At 34.1% G+C, this 12,910-nt stretch overlaps 1 protein-coding gene across 12 annotated transcripts in view; it reads right to left on the minus strand.

Moving 5' to 3' along the window:
* LOC143344134 (uncharacterized) overlaps window positions 1–12,910 on the minus strand; it is a 120,643-nt gene that overhangs the window by 74,595 nt on the left and 33,138 nt on the right. Inside the window, exons 1-2 of one of the 12 annotated variants that reach the window (XM_076769860.1) lie at window positions 2,559–2,958; window positions 2,284–2,467 (exon numbers count right to left, since the gene is read on the minus strand). The exons of 9 other annotated variants lie outside the window; for them this stretch is intronic. In XM_076769860.1, coding sequence (XP_076625975.1) covers window positions 2,284–2,355 — 72 coding nt within the window. In that variant the 5' untranslated portion in view covers window positions 2,356–2,467; window positions 2,559–2,958. Of the gene's footprint in view, window positions 1–1,894; window positions 2,095–2,283; window positions 2,478–2,558; window positions 2,959–12,910 lie in introns of those variants that run through there. 2 more of the 12 variants (XM_076769861.1, XM_076769864.1) reach the window with 2 other exon arrangements.

Here is a 12,910-nt window from a genome sequence, read left to right on the forward strand (position 1 = left end):
GAATTAGTACAGGTCTCGATTACAGACAAATAATACTAAACACAATTTATCTATCGATAATTTTAGAACCAGACACTTGATTGTAATTCATACCATCGTATTAATACGAATAATCCATAAATATATAGATATACTACTTTATCCGATTAATAGTAGTTTCTCTTTTTATTTATCTTTTTAGTAAGTTATTAAAAGTTTAAAAAAGTTAATTTTATCGATTCCTTGTTGCTGTTATAATCAAATTCGATTTTTAATATCATTCTATGATCGAATTGACGTATACAATAGCTCGCAGCTTTACATCGTAACGTGAAAAATAATAGAAAGTATCAATAAATTCGTGTTTTCGAAATCTTAGTCTGCGAAACAATGATAAATATTATTAAATCATAAATATTAAATATTATTTAGTACGTAAATAATGGAACTACTGTAGAATAATCTTCATTTAATAGAGACGAAATAAAATCGCAGAGTGTTTGAAAATATAAATAAATAAAGTCTTCGACTTGTCAATTTATTAAATAGCGCGTATTAATATAATGAAAATTATATAATATAAACAATCGCGTTTTACGTTCATATGTTTCAAATACGTTATACCCGCCGATAAATATTTATTTTTAAATATTTTATGCAAACGAATTGTAATTGTATGTGTTTGTTTATTATCATATCGCGGGAAAGTGGCTGATGCAATTATAATGAAAGTTCGAGCGCATTTATAGAGATAGCTCGGTTTAAAATCCAACATTTTTGCAGAAAGTAGGAATTGTGAAAAGTGCCAAACTGTAAAATGTACGATAATTTGCTTTTTATTACTTTAGAAGCAAAAGAACACGTATCAAAAGTTGTTTGAAATTAAATTCAAAAACATGTTTGTTCTATATAAATTGTCGATAGAATCGATAGTATCCGAGATATCGACTCGACCCTTTCTGCCTTTAATACACTATACGAGTAGCAACAGCGTGTTGTTTATTTATGCACTAAAATAACTTTTGCGCCCAAACAATATTTTCTATCCCAGATGATATCAGATAATTCAACCAGTAGACACTCTACATACTTGTTTGTCAAGAAGAATATAACTGTACCAACGGACAATAGAACGTTAAGTACGCTCGCGTTAGAACCAACAAAAAAAAGTAAATAGGAGAAATAAGTATAGAGATTATTTACTTAAAAAATTGCTTTCGTGTTTTCTACAATTTACATCACGTGGGAGTGCGATTTAATCGATGCTTTTGGTTTTAAGTGTTCGTAAGTGCGTTTCTCATTTAATTTTCGAGACTTCCGAGAGAATCAAATCAATACGATAAAAATGTTTTCGTACGGTGATTCATAGTTCGATGACTAAATAAATATCAATGAAAAAGAATTAGACATCGACGATCAACCATGAAGAATATTGAAAAATGATTATATCGCGCGTATTCGATTCGATATAACGTATCAGTATATCATCGCACTGCGATCTGTCGCTGATCATATGTAACAGATAAAATCACAGAGAAGGTAGAAGTTCAAAAACATGTAGTAACCCGATTTAAACTCCAGAAATAGAGCAACCGCATTCTCAAATCAACGAACTTCTCTGCTTTTCGTAGACGATTGTGTCACGATACGACGTGTAAAACAGTTCTAACGAAGAAAACATACGTATCGCACATAACAGTGGTACTCAATTCTTCCGCTTACCAAATAATACGTGAAAATCGAATCTGTACCGTGGAATTTTACTTAGATCGTTGTCACGATAGTTTCGATACTTGAAATATAAAACTTACACAGAAGTTCCTTAATCGATCGCTTAATTAAATAATGACACGATCAACGCCGTTTTTATTTCGCTAAAAAAAAACAACGTCACGACGTGGGTTACATTTATCACCTTTTTTTATCACGATATTTATAACGTCATGTTGACTATTAATTCAACTTCGTGCCTCTAACGTTATATTCTGCATTAATCGTGGATGATTTCCGTTTATCTTTATTGTTTTGGTGCATGAACCTTCTAGCGTGTTGTCACGGTTGTCATTAATCTTCGTGGCAAAGCAGCGGATGAAAAAGACCTACGTATCAGGGGGGAAAAAACACGTGACAATGAAAAACCTATGCGACGTCGAATATGGTGGATTATTTAGAAAAAAAACCCGAAAGAGAACAGTTTGAATTCGAAAGAGAACGCAACACCCGTGAAAGCAGAGGCGACCGTCGTGGCCCTAAAAGTCTCTGACGGAACAATTGCGAAATCGCGTAGAAGGATGCATCCCTTACCGCAGCACCGACTCCTTTCTCGTTCTCCAGGGAATCATCCTCGCACCTGGTGCCAGCAGACCGGTAATCCATGTCTTCGGGCCAGTGTCAGCCGGCTGTTAAGAAGACTGTATTACAATCGATCCCGGCGTCCAGCTTGCGAGAAGGTTACGTTTCTCTCTTCTAAATCCGCAACGCCGTCATCCTGCACCGCGCTGTGCGTGAATATTTTTAAACCGAGAGAGAGACACGGAGGCAAAAACCGCCGGTGCTGTTTTTTTCGGCTCGAAACAAACCTTCCCCGTAATCTGTCACCTCGTCGAGAGATCCTGCACGTTCCGTTGTACGCGTTGTGTCGCCAAAAGACACGCGCGCACCAATACCCGTCCGTCGATTCTCCCTTCGCCTCTACACCCTTCCTCTCGCGCTCTCTTCCTTCGTCAGCTTCCTCCCTCTCGTTCTATCCGCCCCCTCACCCTTTCGTTCCCTCTTTCTCAGACGCACACGCCTCTTCTTTCTATTCGGTATATCGTCTCTGTTCGACTTTGAGCTTTCCTCGCAACCAGCCGCGAGAGTACACCGCCAGCAAAACGTTGAGAATCGATCGATGCGACTGCGCCGGCGTCGCGACGTCACCGCACACCACCGTCACACTCGCGTAGACTGCGAACGACTGATTTCACGAGTGCGCCCGCGCTCGCTTTTCGACGTGTTCCTATATCTGTTCGGCTGTCTCCCTCTGGTCTGTACAGCGACATGCACAAAAAGCGGACCACCGGAGCAAACTACTCTGCTCGCGAGGATGCAACCGAATCGCTCCGTTACATCCCGACACTCACGATCGCGTGCAGTGTTAGTCATTGCCAATTAATATACCGATTTTCAACACTTTGCGGCACAGTATTTCAGATAATAAAATACACCCATGTTGCATAGAAATTTTATTGCGTTTTAAATTAAACAAAACTGGTATATCTGTGTCAGTCATTGCCAATTAATATACCGATATTTAACACTTTGCGGCTCAGGATTTCAGATAATAAAATACACCCATGATGCATAGAAATTTTATTGCGTTTTAAATTAAACAAAACTGGTATATCTGTGTCAGTCATTGGCAATTAATATATCGATATTTAACACTTTGCGGCACAGGATTTCAGATACTAAAATAGACCCATGTTGCATAGAAATTTTATTGCGTTTTAAATTAAACAAAATTGGTATATCTGTGTCAGACATTGCCAATTAATATACCGATTTTTAACACTTTGCGGCACAGGATTTCAGATAATAAAATACACCCATGTTGCATAGAAATTTTATTGCATTTTAAATTAAACAAAACTGGTATATCTGTGTCAGTCATTGCCAAATAATATACCGATTTTTAACACTTTGTGGCACAGGATTTCAGATAATAAAATAGACACATGTTGCATAGAAATTTTATTGCGTTTTAAATTAAACAAAATTGGTATATCTGTGTTAGTCATTGCCAAATAATATACCGATATTTAACACTTTGCGGCACAGAATTTCAGATAATAAAATACACCCATGTTGCATAGAAATTTTATTGCGTTTTAAATTAAACAAAACTGGTATATCTGTGTCAGTCATTGCCAAATAATATACCGATATTTAACACTTTGCGGCACAGAATTTCAGATAATAAAATACACCCATGTTGCATAGAAATTTTATTGCGTTTTAAATTAAACAAAACTGGTATATCTGTGTCAGTCATTGCCAAATAATATACCGATTTTTAACACTTTGTGGCACAGTATTTCAGATAATAAAATAGAGCCATGTTACATAGAAATTTTATTGCGTTCAAAATTAAACAAAATTGGTATATCTGTGTCAGTCATTGCCAAATAATATACCGATTTTTAACACTTTGTGGCACAGTATTTCAGATAATAAAATAGAGCCATGTTGCATAGAAATTTTATTGCATTCAAAATTAAACAAAATTGGTATATCTGTGTCAGTCATTGCCAATTAATATACCGATTTTTAACACTTTGCAGCACAGTATTTCAGATAATAAAATAGACCCATGTTGCATAGAAATTTTATTGCGTTTTAAATTAAACAAAACTGCTATATCTATGTCAGTCATTGCCAAATAATATACCGATATTTAACACTTTGCGGCACAGGATTTCAGATTATAAAATACATCTATGTTACATAGAAATTTTATTGCGTTCAAAATTAAACAAAATTGGTATATCTGTGTCAGTCATTGCCAAATAATATACCGATTTTTAACACTTTGTGGCACAGTATTTCAGATAATAAAATAGAGCCATGTTGCATAGAAATTTTATTGCATTCAAAATTAAACAAAATTGGTATATCTGTGTCAGTCATTGCCAATTAATATACCGATTTTTAACACTTTGCAGCACAGTATTTCAGATAATAAAATAGACCCATGTTGCATAGAAATTTTATTGCGTTTTAAATTAAACAAAACTGCTATATCTGTGTCAGTCATTGCCAAATAATATACCGATATTTAACACTTTGTGGCACAGGATTTCAGATAATAAAATACACCCATGTTGCATAGAAATTTTATTGCATTCAAAATTAAACAAAATTGGTATATTTTTATTAATAAAGGTGTCACATATTACATCTACGATTTTTCATATAAAACCAGGAAAAAAAGATTGTCGCAATAAACCTTCCGCTTGCAACAATTGATGAACCTGTATTGACATGTTGAATGTTCCCAACATAAGTGAATACATTTGTTGAAGATATTACCAACTGCTTTACGTAAATAAGACGAAATATAAACCCATGGCGCATGCAGCTATTGCAATATTTCGAAGTGGGACCGAAGATGTCCCACCATGCATTACGGTGCATCAAAAAGGTGGGATACTTTTAATTCCAGTGTGCCCCAAAGAGTTAACCTTTACTACAGTGAGCGAAATTCGTATAAACGCACCTAAAGAAATATAATTTTTGGGACTATAAGTTTTAAATTCAAATGAGGCGAATATAATAACGACAGAAGAGTAAAAATATATTTATGTGCTATAGAAAATTACATGTTTATATTCAAGTAAACATATATATACATTTATTTATTTATACTGTCTTATTCTCTGTGCGAAATTCGTATAAACGAACAGTAAGAAAAAACGAAATAAAACTAAACTTGTAATTTTAAATTTAATATTTTGTATGACCACCATTATTTTGAATTAACGCAAAAATTCGACTCGGCATTGAATTTTTGAGATTATTTATTATGGTGATAGGAATTTCTTCCCAGCAACGTTTAATTTGTTCTTTCAGAGCAGCAGCATCGCTGAATTGGCGGCCATTTACATATATATTTCTGGCCATTATACCCCATAAGTTTTCAATGGGATTCAATTAGAGGGATGTCCCGTGCCTTAAACCAATCGCGGGAATATTTTGAAACGTGGATTGCTGCGTTGTTTTGTTGAAATATAAATTTACGTTCGCCAACTGTATCTTCCAAAAATGGAATTAATGTTGCATCTAACATGTCGACGTAATTTTTCTGAATTTATTTTGCTCTTAACAAAACAAAGTTTTAGTTTCCCGTATGAAGAAAATGCTCCCCAAATCACTACACTTCCACTGAATAATTTAGGGTAATTTAGGGTCATTTTTTTTGCGTAAATCGTGCCAGTAGGAACTGTATCCATCTGGACCGTCTAAACTGAATTTTTTCTCGTCCAAAAAAATGAATCTCTTCCATTCATCAATCCAGTGTATATGGTTTTTTGCATATTCCAGTCGAGCAACCTTATGATACGCTTTCAACATCGACTTTTTCTGTGGTTTCTTAAAAATTACGTTCGGATTATTATGCAAAATTTGTTGAACACGGCGCTTTGTAATTGATACTTGCATTTTCGCAACAATTTGACTTGCAACTAATCTACTTTTTGTAGCATCATAGAAAATAATATGCTTCTCCCGTTTCGTTATTTTGGAATTTTCTATCGTAACATAGTTATTTCCATAATTTTCTTTCTGTTTTATGAAATTTCGCACTACACGCTCTGAACGATGAATTTCCTTTGCTACTTTTCTATTTGATTCGCCTCTTTTATTTAAAATTGTTATTGTAGCTTTTTCGCCTTCGTTAAGGAAATTTCCTTTTGGTATTCTTTTCCTTTTTATTAAAATTAATGTATTTTTAAATCTATTACTAAATACAGTTTAATACTACACAATTCAACAATATAAAGCACATATCACTTTTATTTCTCTCAATATTAATCGAAACAAAGCACTGCGTTTATACGAATTTCACACACAATTATGAACGTTTTACTCTACTTCTTGACCATATAAGTAAGATAAACAAATTGAAACATAGGAATGTTGACAATTGGAGCCGTGTAAACAAGACAAAGCATTCTGACAACGTGGCCAGTTTTCTACTTTCAAATAAGAGGAAATATTCGTAAAATTTGAAGTGCGTTTATACGAATTTCGCACACAGTATGTAAAACTATTGCTTATTAACTATATTTCTTTACAAACAATGAGTCAGTACATGTTTCTGGACATTTCTAGAATAGTAGATATAAAACAAAAAAGTAGTTGTGCATGCAAAATTAACAGAAAGGAAGAAAATTGACAGAAATGACGATATGTATTCGTACAATTTTCACATTTTTGAAGATTTATAACAAAGAATGCAATTTAAAGTAAATAGCCCCCTGGATAATTGCTACTGTAGCTTTTTCGCCTTCGTTAAGGAAATTTCCTTTTGGTATTCTTTTCCTTTTTATTAAAATCAATGTATTTTTAAATCTATTACTAAATACAGTTTAATACTACACAATTCAACAATATAAAGCACATATCACTTTTATTTCTCTCAATATTAATCGAAACAAAGCACTGCGTTTATACGAATTTCACATTTGCAAACACTATTATGGACGTTTTACATTCTTGACTATACAGGGTGTTCGGCCACCCCTGGGAAAAATTTTAGTGGGGGATTCTACAAGCCAAAATAAAACGAAAATCAAGAATAACAATTTATTGACGAAGACTTTGTTAAACAGTTAGTAACATTTAAATTTCCGACCGTACTGAATTTTTTTCTCGAAAATGCGCAAGATTTCGGAGGTAGGTCTATTCACCAAAAATGATTGTAATTGACCCTCGCAACTGAAAATAATTTTTCCAAAACGATTTAAAACTTTTCAATTTCGCTGAAAAATTTAGGCATCTACCACCTACCGATTTTTCTTAAATATTCGTTTTTAATTTTTAGTAATTTCGTTTGACGTCCTACAGAAAAGTTGTTTAATACTTTTTTGAAGATACAAATGAGCTCTACTTCAGAAAAAAGTTTCATTGAAATATATTCACTATTATTGGAGTTATGGCTGTTTAAAAATTGGACCATTTTTATGGGGTTTTTCTCATTTTGCGGGCTCAAAGACCAACTTTTCGAATATTTTTGCGATTTGTACATATTCTCCACCAAAATACGCGTAGTTTGCTTTTTTAAACATTAAAATCGTCCAATCCATTCAGAATTTATGGTGTTTTAAAGATTTGCATGAAAATTCGGGCTGACATTTCTGGCCAGAAATTATATTTTCGGTAAGGAATTTTTTTTCTCGAAAATGCGTAGGATTTTGGGGGTATGTGTAATGACAAAAAATGATTGTAATTGACCCCTGCAACCAAAAATAATTTTTTCAGAATGATTTGAAATTTTTTAATAACTTTTTTTAACGAAACCTCAGGCATGAAATTGATATTCTTGATTTTCGTCTTATTTTGGCCTCTAGAATCCCCCATTAAAATTTTTTCCAGGAATGGCTGAACACCCTGTATAAGTAAGTTAAACAAATTGAAAATAGGAACGTTGACAGTTGAAGCCGTGTAAACAAGACAAAGCTTTCAGTTGCCAGTTTTCTACTTTCAAATAAGAGGAAAAATTCGTATTGAAGTGCGTTTATACGAATTTTGCGCACTGTATTTAACTACACTTTGTAACAATTCTATTCAATTTCTAATGCAACATTAATTCACAGTCAGTAAAACAAAGGTATTCGTACACTTGCATGGAAAATTGCGACCTTCGGGAAGAATTGAGCCACGACAACTACCTGCCTTCCACTTCACTATTATTCAATGAGCAACGAAACTGTAATAATAAATATCTAAAAAAATATCTCGTAAAATCGGGTCTGCAATTCTCCTTGTTGATATTTATGCGACAACTTTATAAAAACAATTGATATATTGACAAAACCTCTTTCCATCGATAATCACTTACAGTTGCAGACTAAATCGAGTGAACAGCTAATGGAAATAGTTATCAATAAAGTTTAGTCGAAATAGTAGAGGAAGTGCGGCATATTTGGAATTCCGTTGGTAATTCAGAATACCGAAATATTTACAAAATTGCTAACGTTATTTAATTTGTAACACCGAAAATAATAGGGCCGAGTTATCTATTAACCAATGAAATTTGTGGTAGAACCGTAATTTTAACATGAAAAGGGTGCAGCTTGCAACGTTTGCATAGGCCCCAAAGTATAAGAATCTTAATAGACGGCGTATTATTGAATAACAGTAAACACAACATCGATGGAAGCTTATGCATGATTCCTCTTCCAAAAGCGGCTGATGAAAATCAACCACCTGCTATTCGAATGTACAATATATAACACCCAAAGGAAAAAATATAAAATAACATCGGCAGAAGCTCTAACGACAAAGAAGCATGTAGAAAAGACCCTAAACTACCTAAAAGACATCAACATTTACCACTGGATATGACCGGACAGGGAAGAATGAAATAGGTCCTAATCGTCGCTAATGACCCGTGGGTTGATGCGACGTAAAACCCGAATTAAAAAAAAAAAAAAAAAAAAAAGGTCCTAAAGCAACGGAAAATCTGGATTAACAGTATTTGGAAACGTTAGAAGAGTAACCAACGAACCCCCAAATACTTGAAGTGAAACTACACCTAGCCCACGTTCAAAGATGGAAGTTCCATCCCTTAACCCCGAAATCGAAGCAACTCTTTCAGTAGCTGCGATAAAACGTGATGGTCACACGAAAGAGACACAAGATTTTTGGCCGAGACCGTTCTAACAGCAATTGGTTCGCTGGCATCAGCGATTATAAGGGGGCAAGATGACCTAGATAACATCGACTTCGTACAAAGACTAAATGATGCTGCCTCGCTGATACTAGAAACTTTGCTTATAGTACCTGTCGTATCCTTTCACACGAAGACAGTACTAAATAATACAAAAACAGATAAGTGGCCGTAAAATGTGTTTCGTTAACTTTCGTGCCCAAAATTTTGAGCGTTAGCGAATATGAAAGAATATAAACAACAATTTCAGTGGTCTACATTCCATTACAATGTTTTACGTAAGCTCTATTTTTGTCTCAACGGCGAACGTCGTACAATTACACAACCTTTACAATTGATAACTACAATTCACACTCGTGTGCCATTTATGGATATCACTGTAAGTCATGCATCGTGTGCATTAACATAAACGTGTGCATGTTGATTTACGCGACTGTACATGCGTGACAGAAGACTACGATGAATGGAAAATTAAATGTCACACAAAGAATTTGTTACGTGCGTCCCAATTATTTCTACTAAGACGTTAAGATCTCCTACGATCGGACGAGGCTTTTTAGTAGTCAATCGAATATATTGCACTCGCTAGCGACAAGATTTTCATTCACGAGATAAGATAAATTCTGGTATCGGCATGTTGTTTCAATTACATAATGTCTAGTAGAAAACATGGCACGATTACGATTTCCGTGGCCCCTACTTTGAAGGTTAAATTTGTGTTCTTGGGGTAATTTTAAGAAAAAAATTGTACATGTTATAGGTACCAAATCAGTCTGGTTTAGCCGGTAAATTGGGTTTTTTGTTTTTTATAAATCTGCAAATATCTCGGTAACTATGCGAAATATGACAAAATATCAGGAGACCTATTTTGTAGGAAATTAAATTTCTTATAAAAAAACATTAAAATGATGTTTCGTGAAATAGTAACAAATTATTTAAACAACATTATTATTTCACGAAAGCGATAATATACTAACCCAAACCCAACCCAATACGTCAATAATATTCATTACTAATTGAGTTTTAATACAGAGATATTTTTTGAGTCTCGTATAAGCAGTTGTGAACGGAGCCTCTACGTTCCCACAACCATCATTTTGGGGAGGGATGGGGGAGGTCTGCAACTTCACCGAAATATAAATATACTCGGAATCTGCGCAGTTAATAAAAAAATGTCATAGGACATAAATTATTAGAAATTTTATTTTCTACAAAAAAGATCTCCTGATATTTTGCCATATTTCGCATAGTTACCGAGATATTTGCAGATTTATAAAAAACAAAAAATTACTTTTCCGGCTAAACCACGCCCATTCGACACCTGTGACATATATATTTTTTTCTTAGAATGACCCCAAGAACACAAATATAACCTTCAAAGTTGGGGCCACGGAAATCGTAATCTCCCCGAAAATATGATTGCACAAAAATATGAAACAAATTTTGGGATACTCGACGACGTACCCAACAAGGACGGGCATGCTCGACACCGACGTCCTTTACTACAAATAGTTTATCGTGGCTATAATCTCCACTTATACGAATATCTTATACCGACTGTATTTTGTTTCATCCATTATTTATTTAAATCCTTATCGACGACTGATTTATCTGTGTAACTAATCTTAAAATTTTCTTCAATAGAAACGAGTATTCTATTTATTTTACTTCTACAAAAATTGATTCCTCATCTAATCTTATCGAACAGCTTTGTTCTAACAATATTACGCGACATATCAACTCTTTTATCGCATACTTCTAATACAATTGTTTCTTATATCTTGCATTTCAACATATTTAATTAGTCGAACATTAAAACTATAAATAGGATTTCTATAATAAACGATTCGTACAAAAGTTCATAATTTTTTAAATTTTCTGCAGCGATGCACAAGACACAATACGAACGCGAAACTGAAATGCATGAATCAAGCTTCAGTGTTATCACCGACACGACAGGCTACAAGAGGACGTAAAGAGCATGCACCAGAGAACTTCACACAATATCCCTTTCAGACAGCATGATAAGCTCTCCCGTGTTCTTCAGTCTTAAAACTGGAAGTCTGAGTCTTTGCTTTATAGTCTTCCTCGGAGAACTAGTATGGACTGCTACTTGAATACTCTTCCCTAGCGCGCCCTTTTCTCATTAATATTACACGTCGCGCACGAACTTCAACTCACGGTGGGAAAATATACGCTAAACCACCCTGATACACAGTGACGCCTACAATCGATCCAATATTTTCGAAATAAACACATTCGAAGGGTCTTTGGAGAAAATAATGCAAGCGCAAAGAATCTTAGATTCGAGCAAGCCATTCCAAGCCTTTTACTGATCGAATATTTTACATTCGTATAGAATATGGTTTGTTTTTGTACTATGTTGCTAATAGTATTAGTATTTGTGTTACATTTTTTATTCCATTCTTCTTTTATCGAGAATTTTATACGGTTTGTAAGATCTTGGAATGGGATATGCAATTTAGTTTGTGAAAGTGTTGAGTCTGAAGCTTCCATAGCTGTAGACGCTGCTAATTCATTTCCGGAAATGCCTTGATGAGACGGAATTCAAACAATAGTTATGGTTATTTTGATTAGTTTGGTGTAATTTTCCTGTATCCTTTGGATGCTTTCGTGTTGATTTCTGTTGTTTGTAGTTTTCAGGGCTTTGGTAATACTCATGAAGTCTGAAAAGATGATTAAGTTTTGAACGTCTTTCGTATGAAACAATTTTCTATAATGATGACGAGGCCTGTTTCTTCGTTTGCTTTTGATGCGTCGGTGTAGATTTTTGTACACATCGAATACTTGTTCAGTTTTTGGCATTTAATTGGATGCTATAGTCTGCTTATTTGGGTTTTCGATCGGTCCGCAAGGTCCATGTTGATTTTAGGGATCCTAATCACCCAGGGGGCTATTTACTTTAAATTACATTCTTTTTTATAAATCTTCAAAAACTTGAAAATTGTACGAATACATATCATTACTTCTGTATATTTTCTTCCTTTTTGTTAACTTTGAACAAATAACTACTTTTTTGTTTTATATCTATTCTAGAAATGTCCAGAATCATGTACTGACTCATTGTTTGTAAAAAGAATATAGTTAATAAACAATAGTTCCACATACAGTGAGCGAAATTCGTATAAACGCATTTCAAATTTTACGAATTTTTCCTCTTATTTGAAAGTAGAAAACTGACGAAGTTATCAGAATGCTTTGTCTTGTTTACACGGCTTCAATTGTTAACGTTCCTATGTTTCAATTAGTTTAACATATATGGTTAAGAAGTAGAGTAAAACGTTCATAATAGTGATTGCAAGTGGGAAGTATCTTCAAAACATTATAATTTCTGAACGGATTGAAGAATTTTAATGTTTCAAAAAGCAAACGACGCGTATTTTAATGACGAATATGTAGAAATTCTAAAAGTATTGAAAAAGTTGATCGTTCACCCTGTAAAGTTAGAAAAACTCCATAAAAATAACATAGCCATAACTG

The sequence above is a fragment of the Colletes latitarsis genome, chromosome 7 (genome assembly GCF_051014445.1).
Source record: "Colletes latitarsis isolate SP2378_abdomen chromosome 7, iyColLati1, whole genome shotgun sequence".
NCBI classification, from domain to species: Eukaryota; Metazoa; Arthropoda; class Insecta; order Hymenoptera; family Colletidae; genus Colletes; species Colletes latitarsis.